Genomic DNA, 16122 nt, shown 5'->3' with positions numbered 1-16122 from the left:
CTCTCATACAGGTTAAAATGTTTCAGTTTTAGTATTACTTCTCAATCAGTTATATCTGAGTACTTTGAAAATCAAATTTTTAAACATTAGACTTTTTACAATTAGATCATGACTATGTCCAGAATACCATTTTCTTATTTCTTTGATCAGAAGAATATGCTTCAACATATGTAATTTTGAATTGTACCTTTAATGAAAAAAAAAAATTAATCACACACAGTAGAATGCTCTCACAAATCAGTTGGTGGTTAAGCAAAATATTAATACATAAATGCAATCTATAAATTATTTTAAAAATTAACAAGTTACATACTTAAAGCATGTTAACAGAAAAACTCTGCCTAGCACTTAGTAAATACAAGTTTTGATTTGTTAAACTCTGATTACCAGTTTCATAGAAAGTTTTCACTGAAAAATTCATTATTAATTGTTTGCTCATTGTGAAGCACAAAACTATACAGGATATCTGTGCACTGTCTACCACGAGTATTGAAACCTGATTTTAAGCATTATAATCTGTTAGACTTACTATTTACGTCCGGGGAGAATGGATTAAATGAGCTTTGTGCTTGTTTTGAAAATAATATTCTTTGGATTGAATGTATTAAATCCATTTTAATACAAACCAATTAGTCAAAGTTACTATGGGGTTTCCTTCAATACTAATCTGCTCAATGTTTTTATGTCTAAAAATGAAATGAAAACAATATTATAATACACCTTCTCTTCAACTTTAACTAGTAAATGTAAATGCTTTGCCTGTCATCAGAATCAAAACTCAACTAAAATATTATAAGTCTTCAGATTCAATGCTGAGCCACTGAGAGCTAAACTGCAGATAAAGCCTTTGATTCAAAAACAATTATTATGGCATTTTAAATAAAGATTTTGTTTGAAAATTTAATATTAATTTATAAAAAAGAATTGACATAAAATATCTGATAGTCTCTTAAACAAATTTTGCCAGAGTATAACTTACTGGATTTAAATCATTTACATGTTAAATGAATCCATGATTTTGAGTTTATTCTAAGGCTTATATGTACAAGGCAAAATGTCATTCACCTCTAGGCAGATATAATGCATGGAAAATGTAATATGAATTTATAAAGTAAAATATTACCTGATTTCACAAAAATGAACATTGTTAAACATTAATTTCTGAAAAGAAATTTTAGTTGGTAAATAAGTTTCAAAATAACAGTTTCAGTGATTGTAAATACTTAATACAATGAAGCTGGAAACTTTACAATCATTTACAACTAAATAAAATATAGACATAACATGTTCAATAGTAGCAGTGATAACACATCAAATCTACATGTTCTCTCATAGTAAGAAGAAAAATCTTTTTTAACCTATCTTAATTTTTTAAGCAGTATTAATCCTCAAATCATTACACTTTGAATACAAAGAAGCCTGAATGAAAAAAGTTGCAAAGGAAGACATCATATATAGCCATTCTGAATAACCTGAGCTAGCATTAAGCTTATTTCACACTTGGTAATGAAGCACTGCAGTGCCACAGTAGTTACCAACTCAACTTTTCTTATACTAATGCTGTAATAAACATTGACACTAAAAATCTATATTTATAAAGTTTTATTACTGAAGAAAATAGTAACTATTAACATTCAAGAAAAATGAGTGAAAAGCTATATTAATTAATCTTTTTTTTCAGTATCTTACTCTAAGTGTTATTTAACTTCTCAAACACTTCACAGTACAAATAATGCTGAACATTCCACTTATGTTTAACATATGATAGATGAATGAAAGTTGCATTAAACATACAGCACAAGAGTGTGAGCCACAAGTTCTCTTAAAAATATACAACAATTGAAAATTATCAAAAATAAATAGTAAAAGGTAAGTCACAGAAAAAAGAGTAGTGTTTTTAGCCTGCAACTGAGCTAGTATTGGTCTCACTAAATATCTTTCACAATTTTGCTGTAAAACAACATAGGTTGCAAAAATAAAATCATTAAAGGCTATCAAATTTTCATTCACTATCATCTAATGTCAAGCACTGTTGTATGATCAAGAGATTGGGAGTGGGCAAAATGTCATAGATCAACTTTATCAGTTTTATTACATTTAATATAGTAACTTTAGTGTGACCATGCAAAATACAGGTTGAACAATGTAAGATATTTTAATCAACTTGCTGCATTAAATGTATGTTTAACTTATTTCCTAAGAATTTTAAAAACTTTAAAAGGTGTATGCCACAGTTCCAGATTTTTCTACAATTTTCAGGCTCAATGCAAACCCAATAAATCAAATATATTTGAGTAAACGATATTCGATAAAAGTTGTAGATAAGAATTCTGTACATTTTATAATTTAAAAGAGCTATTTAGATCTAAAAATGCATATAATAACAAAAAACTAAACATCACAACTTCAAGATAAGTTTATCCTATCATGAAAGTTACGTTTTTTACACAATTACACTGCTATGTTTATATAAATTTTTGGGGAAGTAAAACTGATCTAGAAAGTATTCAATAATTTTACTTAATAAACAATAAACTTTCTACATAAGTACTTAAAAGAAAATATTTAAAATGAAATAATAAAGTTACTAACCAAATCAGTCCACCTTGGCTGTTCCCACATAAATGGAGAATCATGCTAAAACAGAAATTTTAATAAAACCAAACTAAAAAAAATACACAAGTAAAACCAAAAAATAACAAATATAAAAAAGAGTCCTTTTAACTTTTTTTTTTTCTTTTTTAACCTTGTAACAGGGGTTGGGGGTTCATTACCAACAAAACCATTTTAACCTTCTCACTGTCATGAGCACATATATTTTCCCCTTCAAAGCATTGGTACAACCACAAATAAAGGACACCCTACAATTTTGTTTTAGACCTGAAACTGTGATACTAAAAATATTTTCTCAGAAACAGGTGTGCAATAAAACCTACAATGTTCTTATATATTTTAAAACTTCACAAATACTGTACACCTGCAAATTTTGAAAATAAATGTAAATATTTAGAAATAATGCTTCTTACAAACTACAAATAATCTATAAATCAAAATATGGCATGATATTCTAGTGATTCTGATAAAGAAGGGCCACAACAACTTAATACTAGAAATGGAACTAAAACTTGTGTATACTATTTACATTTTTTGTTCCTTTCTGGTGCAAATCGTTCAAAATAACTTGTATTTAAACATCCCTTGATCAGGTACTTTGTATTTTAAGGAAGGAAAATTAAGAAGTTTAACTAAGCTTCAAATATAAAATATATCATTAATCTATTTTATATTTTATTGAAAGCAGGTCATAAGTTATGCACAATTTGCTTCAGAGTGAAAAACTTTATCAAAGCATATTCGCATCACCCCTGAAACAGCAGATGTGTATAGAAAATGCCTCTACGGTGGTCAAAAGGTTAACAGTATTTAAAATATGTTTACATATATATACAACCATGAATGTACCAAGATATAATTCAATTAGAACTAGAATTAGTATTTTAGAAACACTAATTGTACACTATCTTACAAGCATATAGCTGAAAACATGGGAAGGTTCAATGTGACTAACTGTTTAAAGACAGTTTTAGTATGAAAGATTTGTATCTATACAACTCCTTCTAAACCTGTATCTTGACATATTAGATGCACTAACCATTCACTAGTATTACTGGTGATAGCAACAGTTCAAATCAGAATAACCAAATATTAATGACTTCATACTTTTTTTTTTAACAGCATATGCATAATAAGGCCAAGTATATATGAACTTAATATTTCATTCAAAACTAAGCATAATTTTCATGCTAAGTTAAAAGAATGACATTAATATAACTAGCCTTACAAAAAAGTTTACAACAAGCCAGTTCTTCCAGTACCTAATGTCCAAATTTAGTTCTACAAATGATCATGTATAAAAAACAAATACACACAAGAATTTGGAAAGATACAACTCACTGCTGAAAGAAGCCCAGATGAAAGTATCTGGACTTATCACTCCCAGTTTGCTCCTGAAGAAGAAAGGTCCACCTTTCATAAGGGCTCAGGTTATAGGGTTTATATTTTATTTTTACACTTATAGTGATGTATCTCAAAAGCATTTAATGTATCAGTGTATAAATGTTGCACCAACAGAACACAGAGTAAACAGAATAAAAAAATATACTACTACAAATAACAAGTATAAAACAGTTAAAAGCCAATTCTGTTTTCACATCTCAGCTTTAGTTCTGCTTCTTTTAATACTGTGTTTATTTTGGTAATATTGTCATAACTTACACATTCACTTTATGTTCTGCAATTAGTAAATACAGTAATAATACTTAACCTGAATATGAAACTGCTACATTATCGAATAACTAAAACTAAAAATATTTTGTAGTTAACCAACAAGTTGTAAATGCTGATACTCTAACCAATATTAACTTTGACCTGCAAGTTTCCTACACTTCTTAAGCTAACACTACACAGAAATTTAACAGTATTTTATAATTTGTGTATGCTGGTGCAGTAGTCACAACAGATTCAGATGCAAGATATGTCCAAGCAACATGTTTAGCACCTTTATATCTGGTTCACAGTGATTTATGTACTTGACAGTGCAATATCAATATTAATCAACCTATGGTTGGAGTAATGTGTGCCATAACTCTTTCATTATCAAGATTTTAAATAATGTACAGTCAAAAGACAATAAAACCTTAAATTGTTCTCCAAGGAAAAAGAAAATTACCACTTAAACAGCAAGAGAACTATGCAACAAATCAACCACAAGCAATATGCTCATTAATACAGAAAAGGCAATAAAAAAAATAAGAGAACAGTCCAACCTCAAAGCCATACCAATAAAGTTTGGCATACCTTCTTGAATACAGACTTACTATAAAGTAGGAGTATTCTACATAGAGGTCAAAAAAGATAAAAAACAGAACATAGTTTTGTCACTCTGAACTCTGACAAACTTTATTTTAAAAGAAATGACAAAAATAAAAAATATAAAAAACTGCAAACTTAATTTACATACTAACAGTGATGGAACAAGAGCTAAGTATACCATGTTATCTAGAACACTATTCTCATGAAGTTAATCATCAGTAAAACACTTATTATAAATTTATCAAATGTACTTACTATAACACCACTACTTAAAAAGTTTGATAAAAAAAATTCTACATTTCAATTTTACTTATCAAGAATCTAAACAAGTGCCACAAGTATTGTCCCCAACACATAACTGCATTTATTAAATACTAAATTAATGTCTGACTGTCATTATATTTCTAAACTACCTCTTGTACCCTCACAATTGTTTTAGATCACCATAAAAAATGCTTTATGAAAAAAACAACAAAAACCTTGTGATGACTGAATTTTTCTGTTGATCATTTGTGATAGACACAGTTATAAATACAAATATCTGTGTGTGTATAACTATAACAATATTTTAACCTATACCCAACCATGAAATTTTTTTTATGCAAGATAACTTCTTGCTTAACTTTCTCATGATGGATTCAGTCAACTTGACCGAATTTTTCACCTGAAAGTTAACATCAGTCCTAATACTATAACTTTAACGTTTTTTGCATGTTTGCAAAATTTGGTAAACTTACAGAAAAATCCAAGTGAAAACTGTTTTTTGTACTCAGATTAACAATTTTTTTTCTCTCCAAAATTTGTGAAATTTTATTTGCATCATATCTAAAACCTCCTACACTTTTATTTTAACTTATCATTTTTACCCTAACTCTACATCAGGGGTTCCCAACCTTTTAGCACTCGTGACCCCTTACCTAAAAGTTTGAAACCCATGTGACCCCCTACTTAGGGCTTACTATCAGCAGCTTAATTTTTCTTTTATTTTCTGTGAAGGAGAGGGAAAGAAACGTCTAAAAAAAATTTAAAAATTCTGTAATTATTTATTATCATTTTAAATCACGTTGGTCCAACCTGAATTCACAAAAAGAACATATATTTCTTAAAATAATATTAACATAGGTTTCAACAGCTATCCAACCCAGCTAGTGAGATGCCTGATGTTGCATTTTAGCAGCAAGCTTTGAAATTCGTGGCTGAGCGTTTGTTAGAGCCAGTCTCATGTCATCTCCAACATCCAATCTGTTCCAATTCTTTGTTTTTATATTTACAAGAGTGGAAAATCCTGCCTCACACAAGTAGGTAGAAGCAAATGGAACAAGGACACGTAAAGCTATCATGCTGACTTTGGAGTATGACTGATACATAGCTCACCAGAACTGAGTCACAGATTTCACCTTGAAGAGATCACGAGCTGAAAAGTCGTTCCTTAGATCAAGAAATTCATCTTGGATATCATCTGGGATGCTGGATACATCAAGTTCAGTACAAAATGGGTTCCTTACCAGGGCCTCCTGTTCCTGTGATAGCTCAGGGAAGTAACGCTCGACTTCCTTTTCTAGAGACTGAAGATGTTCGGTAATCTCATCCTTGTGGAACTGATCCAGTTGGATCTGAGACTCATCCGTCACTCCACAAAGTTTTTCAAACATATCAATGTTTCCAAGATTGGTTTTCCGACACCAGTTCTGCAGTTTGGAAACAAAGGCCCGAAGACTATCTTGAAAAAGGAGAACATGTGTTTCCCTTCTTTGAAGCTTCAAATTGAGCTTGTTCAGCTGGTCAAAATGTCGGCTAGATGCATAACCCTTTTATTCCATGCTTCATCTTCAAGTGAGCTACAAGATCTTTCCTTTCTTGAGTCTCCAGAAATAGCTTTATTTCATCTTTCATTTCAAAGACACGATTAATAACGTTTCCTTTCGACAACCAACGTACTGCTGTGTAGAAGAGAAGGACTTCGTGGTCAGCATTCATGTCTTTGCATAGTTCTTTCAATAGGCGAGTGTTGAGTGCTTGAGTCTTCACATAATTTACAATTTTGATTACAGATTCAAGCACTTCCTGCAGAGAGGCAGGGAGAGTCTTACTGGTGAGAGCATATCGGTGAATCATGCAGTGAATGCCCTTTGCTTGAGGTGCTAGCTTCTTCACTCTTGACTGGAATCCTGATTTCGATCCCAGCATAGCTGGTGCCCCATCCGTACAAACCCCACACACGTTTTCCCATTGAAGATCATCATCTTGAAAAAAAGTTGAAACTTTTCCATTACATCATCAGCTTTTGTTGTGGTTTCAAGTGCACTGCAGAATAAGAATTCGTTTTTGATGTCTCCTGAATTAATGTATCTCACGAAGCCAAGCAACTGAGTACATGAACTTACATCTGTTAACTCGTCGAGCTGAAAGGAGAACAAAGGGGAACCCTTGATTTCAGTCAAAGCCTGTTCCTTCACATCCAGACATTTTAGAAATGAGCCTCTGTATAGTATTATTTGACAGGGATACTTGCTGCATCTTCTTTGCACTGGCTTCTCCAAGAATAAGATTTACTGCTTTCATCATGCAGGGTTTAAGAAGTGTTTCTCCAATCGTTTGAGGCTTTTTTTTGTTTAGCAATTTCAAATGCAATCTCATATGAAGCTTCCACTACGGCTGCACCCTGCTGCTGAAACGACCCACTTCTATCGATTCTTTGGCTTTTAAGACACCGTTCATGCCGTTTGAAGAAATCCAAACCCTTCTTTGCATGTTCTGGATGTTTCAAAACACACTGTGGTTTCTCGATGCCGTCATTGGCGAGCACAGTGGTGAAGCCAATGTTGAGGTAGCATTCTGAGTATCTGTGCCATTTAGCCATGGACACAACTCACCTCTACTGCTTACTTATCTCCTTGTTAAAATAAAATAAAAATGTTGAATAATGAATGCTTTGGCAACTGTAGATCTTACACTGACTACTTGTGGGAGTGCAGGTAGAGTAATGATGGGGTAAATATTGGGAGGGAAGGGAGCATGGCCAGTCGCGCGATTCGTCATCCACCAATCAGCAACGGACATGTGACTCGCGTGTCAACAGCGAGCACACACACACACTTAATCACAGCTAAACAGACACACAAGCATACATACATGTGCGTGCACTCACATACTCGCTACTCACTAGTACACACATACATACAGTTGCAGACACATACACATTCACACAGGCACGCATACATACACCCATAATATCACCTAATGACATTGAACTAACGTAGCACACGTTTTGCTTTGCACCAAAACAAAAAAAATGTAAGAGCATGAAAATGTAATTGATGAAATAAAATTAATGTTATCCCAAGCTACTTCTAACAAGGCTATGCGGCTCCCATGCCAAGGCTTTGCGACCCCCCAGGGGGTCGCGACCCACTGGTTAGGAACCCCTGCTCTACATCCATTAAGTCAATTTGACTAACCACCATAAAATAATTAAAAATGAAACTAAATTACCCTAAAATGTCATTTGAGAGACTAAAATTTGGCTTTCTATTGATTTAAAAGAATATAGTTTAAAACATCAGAAAAAATACACTGACAATTTGTGCAAGAGAGAATATGTTATATAGGCATGACAAGTAGGTGATTTTCAAATTTATAGTTCCATAAGCAAAAAAGATTGAAGGCTATAAAAATTATGCCTTGCCTGAATAATATCTATCTTATAATGAATTATTTATATTAAATTCCACTTTTCAGAGGGGTGATAAATAAACCAGAGAAATGGGAACACCTTGAGAGTAAATGTCACAATTCTCATACTTAGATAGGTTGATGACTTAAAATATTTTCTTATAAAATTAACTGGAAACTTATATAATATTGAAATTTGATTTATTAACAACATTTGATACCAAATTTATTTGTATACAATGATAAACTACTTTAATGAAGTTAATTTAATTCTCAAAAGTTGTGACATGTCAGTTTTAACCTGCCTGTAGCAAGAAGGTTAATTCAACAAAACACAAATCACCATCCATACGTTTGAAACAAATTTTCAGTATTTTATCTTAACACATAAATTGAATACTCAAATGAAAATTATTATTGCAAACATTTCTTTAAACTTGTAAACTAACATTATGTTTGCTTGTTTCTAGTCTTCTTCAGACAATACACACTGTTTAGAAAAGTTTCCTGCATTACCTAATATTCCTTTTTCACTATGTGAACTTGTGTGACATTTCAACATAACCTGTTCCTTGATATTTTTGTCAATATTAGTGTTAAACTAAAATTCTGATATTATCACATCTTTCAAAGAATTTTAAAATTTTCTTTTCAGTTTTTGAGTATAAATTAGAAATATCTTCAAATTAATTCTGTTTTTCTAATTTTGAAATTTAATTTATTTGAGAGGAATGATACCTATGTTTATCTTGAATATTAATTTTTAATTTAAAATAATCTTAAATCAGCTAACTAAAGTTTCAGTGGCCACAGTCAATGTGGCAATGCTCTGTCAAGACAGTTTAGATATAATTCCGTGTAATCATAGATTCTAAAACTATCTTGTCATACCTTCAAAGCAGCTACTCCTTCTTCAGCAGTTTTACGAAGATATTCGTCTGGTTTGAATCCATTTACTTCTTGACCTTCAGTTCCCCCAGCAGTTCCAAATGCAGTGCTAGTGGATGAAAGAGCGAAGACTGCGTTTTGCAGATATGTGTTTAACCTAAATCATAATGGGGTAATCGGGCAAGAGAAAGGTGGTGAAAAAAGAAAATAAAAAGAAGGTGGGACAATAGTAAAAAATAAATATTGGTAGAAAACAAAATAATAAAATCATAAAACTAAATAATAAGCATCTTCTCATGCAAGATAAGGGTAAATTAAAACCAAACTTTCATATTGAAATACAACTCTTTAGTTTTACTACATTCACACTCAAGTAAACAATCATGGCATGTAGTTGTTACACATAAAATATGATTTATAGCAACACATTATTATTCATCAAGGACTTGTGATTATAAAAGTAACAGCCTCTCACCAGCCAAAAACAAAAATGTATACAAAGACATGGGATTCCAAACTTACTCAGTAAAAGGCTTCACAGATCATTCTGCATCCTGACTGACGTGCCCAACCAAGGAACCAATATACAATACAATAATAATATTATATATTTTGATCATGTACTATGGCCCCCCAGTTTCAGAACTACTGGACCAGGTTACTGTATTACATACTCTAACTTTTACAGAAGTATTAAAAACCAAGTGAAAAATCAGTTTTGATTTAACCATTTACAGTTCAGAAAATATGTATGAACTGCCCGTTCTTACTGAAGTGTTAGACTAAAGGGAAGGCAGCCAATCATCACCATCCATCAACTTGTAGATCACAATTGTGAAAAATGAGTTGTGGGATTTAATTATCACTCCTATAACACATTCATAGCCCTAAAATGCTGAGCAGACGTTTTTGGCTTTTTTCAGTATCAAAATAAACTATAGAATTTTTGTTCCACATGTGCTCAGTTAGGAGGGATATCACCAATATTCTCTGGTGTTTTTTCTTTTTCTCACAATGGAAATATTCAACCAAACTGCAATTAAGTACAAACTCACAATAGTATTTACACAGTAGTTTCTCTCATTGAGATTCAGATAACCTGATTTAATATTTCTATCACTTTTTGGGTTATGATATTTACATAATTCTGTTATCAGACACTGTTTAAAAAATAAGCTACTTCCTTTTCCTTAGAATTTCAATTATTTTGTTGTAAAGCATCAAGCTATGTTTTATTTATTAATATTTATCAACACACTTTTGATAATTTATTTTACCATTTGCTGTAGTCACCACTTCCAGCTATTAATTACAAAAAAAAATTACAAATCTAAAGATTTATGAATGATCCACAATTTCACTTCCCAAAACAGCATCACTATTACCTTTGTCAGACTAGGCATAACAAAAATTTTGTTCACCATATTTGAGATTAAGAACAATTTAAGTGATAAATATAGTTCCTATTAAATGAATATTTTACTTTGTTCCACTGCTTGAATACAATAAACGTGACAATAATATTTAACAAGATACAAGTCAGTGGAATATCTTTCCATTGCCTACCATACTTGCTAAACCTAACTTAGCTTACATGATGTCGCTTGTAATAGAAAAAAAATCTTTGAAATGGATTGAACTTCACACAAGTATTTTCCAAAAAAAATGCTTAAAAAACTTATAAAAAAACAAATTACATATCTGAAGTTTGTTCCCAGATGTCCTACATTTCCTATTAAGATTCTTTTTTGCCCCTTCAGAAGATACAAGCAGCCAATATCTCATGAAGCCAAAACTTATTTCTCAAATTTTTATTATTTACTCTACATTGATTTAGATATATTATAATGTGCTTTATCTATTTGTATTTAATTACTGACTAGCAATTTTAAGTGAATTTTATTCATAATTCTTCAGGCAACATTGTAAGTGTAACAAAGTACTGTAGTAATAGAAGTAATAAAATTGCAAATAAAAAAGGTAAGTCACATGAAAAAAAATATTACTATTATTATAATATTTTCAACAGATAACAGTTTCTTGTAAATATAAGCCTATAATTTGCAACAGGAAGGAGAAATAATTTCATTAGAGATGCACAAAAATGAAAAATTGAAATATTTTTGCCATTGTAGTTTTAGTAAATTAAAGTAAATATGAAAGAATTATAAAATATCAATTCTAAAGATTTTTAAGTTAAAAATTGTCAAAATAGTTGGAAGTATTTTTATATAAATGTTAAAAAATCTTACAGGCATGCACTCAACACCTGAAAGATGTTTACTAATTATAATAGTGTTAAACCTGTCCTCATATCCATGTGCATAGGAACCTGATAAGAGAATGGTATTCATACATTATTCTTAAATTTAAATAATTTCATTCGTTTTGTAATCACCATTCATAGTTTAAATAAGTAATAGACAGTTGGAAATAATATATTAAAGTTCTAAAGAGATGGGAGGCAGGAAGCAATTCCATTACAAGTTTTATAAACAAGATTTAAGCAATCCAATCAATACAGAAGTATTGTAATTATTCAGTGAAGAAACACAAACAAGAGCCTTGATAACTTGAACAGCAAGAAAAATGTTAACAACTGAAAAATAAAGTACACATTCCAAAGATGAAAATCAGTCAATTACCAAACTTTTTTTCATAAAATATTTAAACAGAGACTGCATAAAACTGTAATTGTAATTATTATACATACTAATTACAAAAACAAATATTAAAGTAATAGTTCTAAAACTCACTTCCAAATAGATAAACTACTGACCAATCATTTATAAACTGAGTTTAAACTTCCTTACTTAGTGCTTGATCCCAGAGACCTACCTCACACCCATTTTGAGCTTATAGTTTATGGTGTAATTTTTAATTCAGTAAGCATAATTTCACAAAAGTTTGCAGATTATCAGTACATATTGCAAGGCTTTCATGTACAAAATACCAGATTTTTGTATCACATTTTAAGATTTTTTAAGTAATGGTTTGCCCACACATCATACATTTTATTCTTTTTGAATACTGACTATACAGCATGCAAAGTCATTTTAATTAAGGTTTAAAATACTTCTATACACCAGAAAAATTTCAAATTTCTCATAAGAAATCATTATAGCCACCAGGTAATTAATACGTTTTTTAAAAAAGAATTTAGTATTTTATCTGTTATTTTCACTGTTGTATCTCTGTGTTTAGTCAATTTGATCAATCTCAACCACTATAAAGAATTAGAAAGTACATATAAATTATGCTTGTTTCATTCTGAAATAACTACAAATTATAAAAAAAACAAATGTTTAGTCTCAATAGCTTAAATCTCATAGCACCACACATCTATATTTCCATTTTACTGATCTTTCAGTCATACATGACTAACATTACAGAAGTTGCAATGCTGTGTTGTATGTGCACTCATGTAACTGTATGCATATAAAACTGGCCTTTACAAAGTGACCTGCCTTGGCTGTATTCTAGTAGATCAGTACTTTGTAAAGTAGTCACAATTCAGTTATAATACATTACATATATACACACACATTTCTATTTACAAACAAGTTCTTAACTTTCAGTTATTTTCCTTCAAATATAGAACAGTAAATAAATTATAGAAAACAATTGTATCTTCTAGTTTTAAATTTTATACTTGTTCACTGCTTCTTGCAAGTTGTTAAGCCTGATAAAATTTTGAGTGTGGAAGATGAAAAAAATTTTTAGATCTTATACACGTATTTGTACAATTTGTATGCATTTAACAACTATTTTATCAATGCATTTTTGCCAATGAAACATACAATAAAGTGAAGGCAAATAATGCATTATATCAGTAAAACAAAAGTTAGCTGTAACGGTTTATGTTAAATATTAATGTCATAAAATAAATGCATCATTTCATAAGATCTACATACTCTAATTTAACACCAGAGATCATTTGGATAAATAAAAAATGATACACATTTTATAAAACTGATAGTAGTACAGGGATCTGTGAAGCTTAATACACTTCTAAACTTTTAACAAATTCACTTTATTATTAAAAACAGTTTTAGAATTTTATCCTGTACCTGTTCTCCACCTTTTACTGGATCGTATTAATCTCTGATCAGTACACAAAAATAATGTCTTATGAAAGACAAACTTATTCTATGTAATTCTAAATGAGTGAAAAGTTCACACTATGAAGACAGATGTCAAAAGATTTAAAGCTTATCCCTATTCTAATCATTTTCAATCATCTGCCACTGCACTTTGAGGAGTTTGTAAACTTCCAAGGTATTCATTTACCTTGAGAGCTCTTCAAAAGATATTTTGCAACTGATCAGACATTTGTCAATTAGTCAACTGAAGTTAGCTTCACATATCAATTTCAGTATAGCAAATAACAGATATAGCAGCATCGCACCACATGTACATGTACTAATATTTTGTTTCCATCCCCACTATAACAAAAAAAATCCTTTTGTCAAACCTGGCAATGAAGATCTGAATACAAATGCCAGAGGTAAGAAGCTACATACTAACACAACATAGAAAGTGCTAGCAAGCAACTTGAATGTACATTTCTCAACAACTTAATAATCCAAGAAGCATGTATTGCAAAACACAGCTAAACATTTCTTAAAAGTAAATTAGTTCCCAAATTGTTTTATCTTCCCCAAAAAAATTAACAGAAGATTCAAATTTTCACAGCTGTCAACTCATGTACACAGATTCTACTGTAAAGCAATAATATAAATAGTTTGTACAGTAAACTGGCCCCAGAGATTATGGGAATCCAAAGCATTTAACTCTCTCATCCCAAGTATCCTTTACTGTGCGTGACAAGGTTTTACTGTCTCGCATTCAAAAATTCATAAATCTACTTTTTATTTTTATTATACTAATTGGTATAGAATAAAATATCAGCCAGTAATCCATAATTTAATAGTATATGTATTAAGTTCTTAATTTTATAAGGCAATACTTAAAATAAAACAAACCTGAATATTCCTTGGTGTAACACACAACTCATTTTATCTAGGTGTCTTATCTATTTTATCCTCTCTGCCCCATAAACTATACAATTAAAATGTGAATTATTCAAATCATTGCTGCTTAGACAAACCATAATGTTTGTAGCCTTCAATTTGATTTGGTTACACAGCTATCAAAGAAAATCAGACCCCTCACTATACACCCACCTGTCACATTCTCTATTTCAGTATTTGTTGATAGTTCTTTCTTATGTTTAATTATATATAACCTATAACCAATAGAAGTTCATATGATGCATTGTATAACATTGTGCTCTGCACATAGAACATTCAGTTTAACTTCTAATTCAACTTCAGTTACATAGGAATGACAAAAGATAACTTAGATGTATTTTTAACATGATGTAACACAAATTTTGTTTCTGGATAGTATGTGTTACTTATTAAGTTCTTATGTTGTAGAAGTACAGCAAATGGCCATTATTCCCTTCAAACTTTGCTTTTGTGACCTGGATAATGAAATTAACCTATTTTCTATGTAAAAACTGGCACATTTTCATTTAAATAAGGTTTGAATAAAACATAATTTACATGTATTTATACTAAAGTTATAAAAAAATGAACATAAAAGATTTAGAAATTAGTTTTTTTTTAGATTTGTGACTAATGTAAATCACTTTCATGTATCAGCCCCAAATATAGTCTCCCATAATGTTTTCATTATACGCTCCTTGGTAGCAGTGTTGAAAGTCCAGTATATCTTAGTGGAATCACTCACCTTGCTCCTCTGAGTATGCTCTCATGTTCTCCTTGAATTTATCAAGATGGACGTTAAGGATATGGACTTTCAGGGACATCCTGCAGCCCATTTTGCCATAGTTTTTCACCAGATATTCAACCAGATCCACATAATTTTCAGCTTTGTGATTGCCCAAGAAGCCCCAAACCACTGCAACAAAGCTACCCCAAGCTTTTTTCTCTTCCTACTGAGCTTCTTGGGAAATTCTGTGCACTCCAGGATCTTTTTTACTTGTGGTCCAACAAAGACACCTGCTTTGACCTTTGCCTCGGACAGCTTAGGGAAGAAGTCTCGAAGGTACTTGAAGACTGCAACTCCTTATCAAGAGCTGGGAAAAATTGTTTCATAAAACTCAATTTTATGTGCAATGGTGGAAACAACACCTTCTGGAGGTCCACTAGTGGACCACACTTACATTGTGCCTTCCCCAGAGAATTAGTTCCATTGTGGCCAGTGCTTCTTGTTGTAGTGTGCAGCAGTGTTTCTGCTGTTCCAAAGGCAAAGATAACAGGAAAACTTGGTATAGCATCCTTGGAGACACATCAGGAATGCCACCATTTGAAGTCTCCAATAACCTCTCAGCCATACTCATCATACTTTAAGGCTTCTGGAAGGTCATGATGCTGCTGTATTCCTCTTTGAGGTGCAGTGAATTTTAAAAGGTCTAAAATTTGTATAATATAAAATCTTACTATTCAAGCCAGCAAAAATTATCTGTCTTACCTTCTAGTTTTTTGCAGTGCTAGCAGGTTAAACATATGCCAAGGGTTTGTCTTAATCCCCAACAGACATGCCAAATTATGCTTTGTAGACTTCACACATTTTAGCAGATGCTGTCACAGAGTACTTTTTCACTCTTGTCTTGATAAATTGGCCACATACATAGCAGAATGCATCTGGAGAATGCTTGCA

At 31.2% G+C, this 16122-nt stretch overlaps 1 protein-coding gene across 5 annotated transcripts in view; it reads right to left on the bottom strand.

Annotated features, from left to right (window-relative positions):
- The window catches only part of LOC143247553 (phosphatidylinositol-binding clathrin assembly protein LAP-like), a 77093-nt gene that overhangs the window by 22706 nt on the left and 38265 nt on the right, over nucleotides 1-16122 (bottom strand). For 2 of the 5 annotated variants that reach the window (XM_076495830.1, XM_076495866.1), the window contains exons 11-12: nucleotides 9436-9589; nucleotides 2593-2637 (exon numbers count right to left, since the gene is read on the bottom strand). In XM_076495830.1, the coding sequence (XP_076351945.1) occupies nucleotides 2593-2637; nucleotides 9436-9589 (199 nt within the window). The remainder of the gene's footprint in view (nucleotides 1-2592; nucleotides 2638-9435; nucleotides 9590-16122) is intronic. The other 3 variants (XM_076495847.1, XM_076495838.1, XM_076495855.1) reach the window with 3 other exon arrangements.

The sequence above is a fragment of the Tachypleus tridentatus genome, chromosome 1, assembly GCF_004210375.1.
Source record: "Tachypleus tridentatus isolate NWPU-2018 chromosome 1, ASM421037v1, whole genome shotgun sequence".
In the NCBI taxonomy this organism is placed as follows: domain Eukaryota; kingdom Metazoa; phylum Arthropoda; class Merostomata; order Xiphosura; family Limulidae; genus Tachypleus; species Tachypleus tridentatus.
Note: the sequence above shows the minus strand (reverse complement) of the source record. Positions and strands in the feature narration are given on the sequence as shown.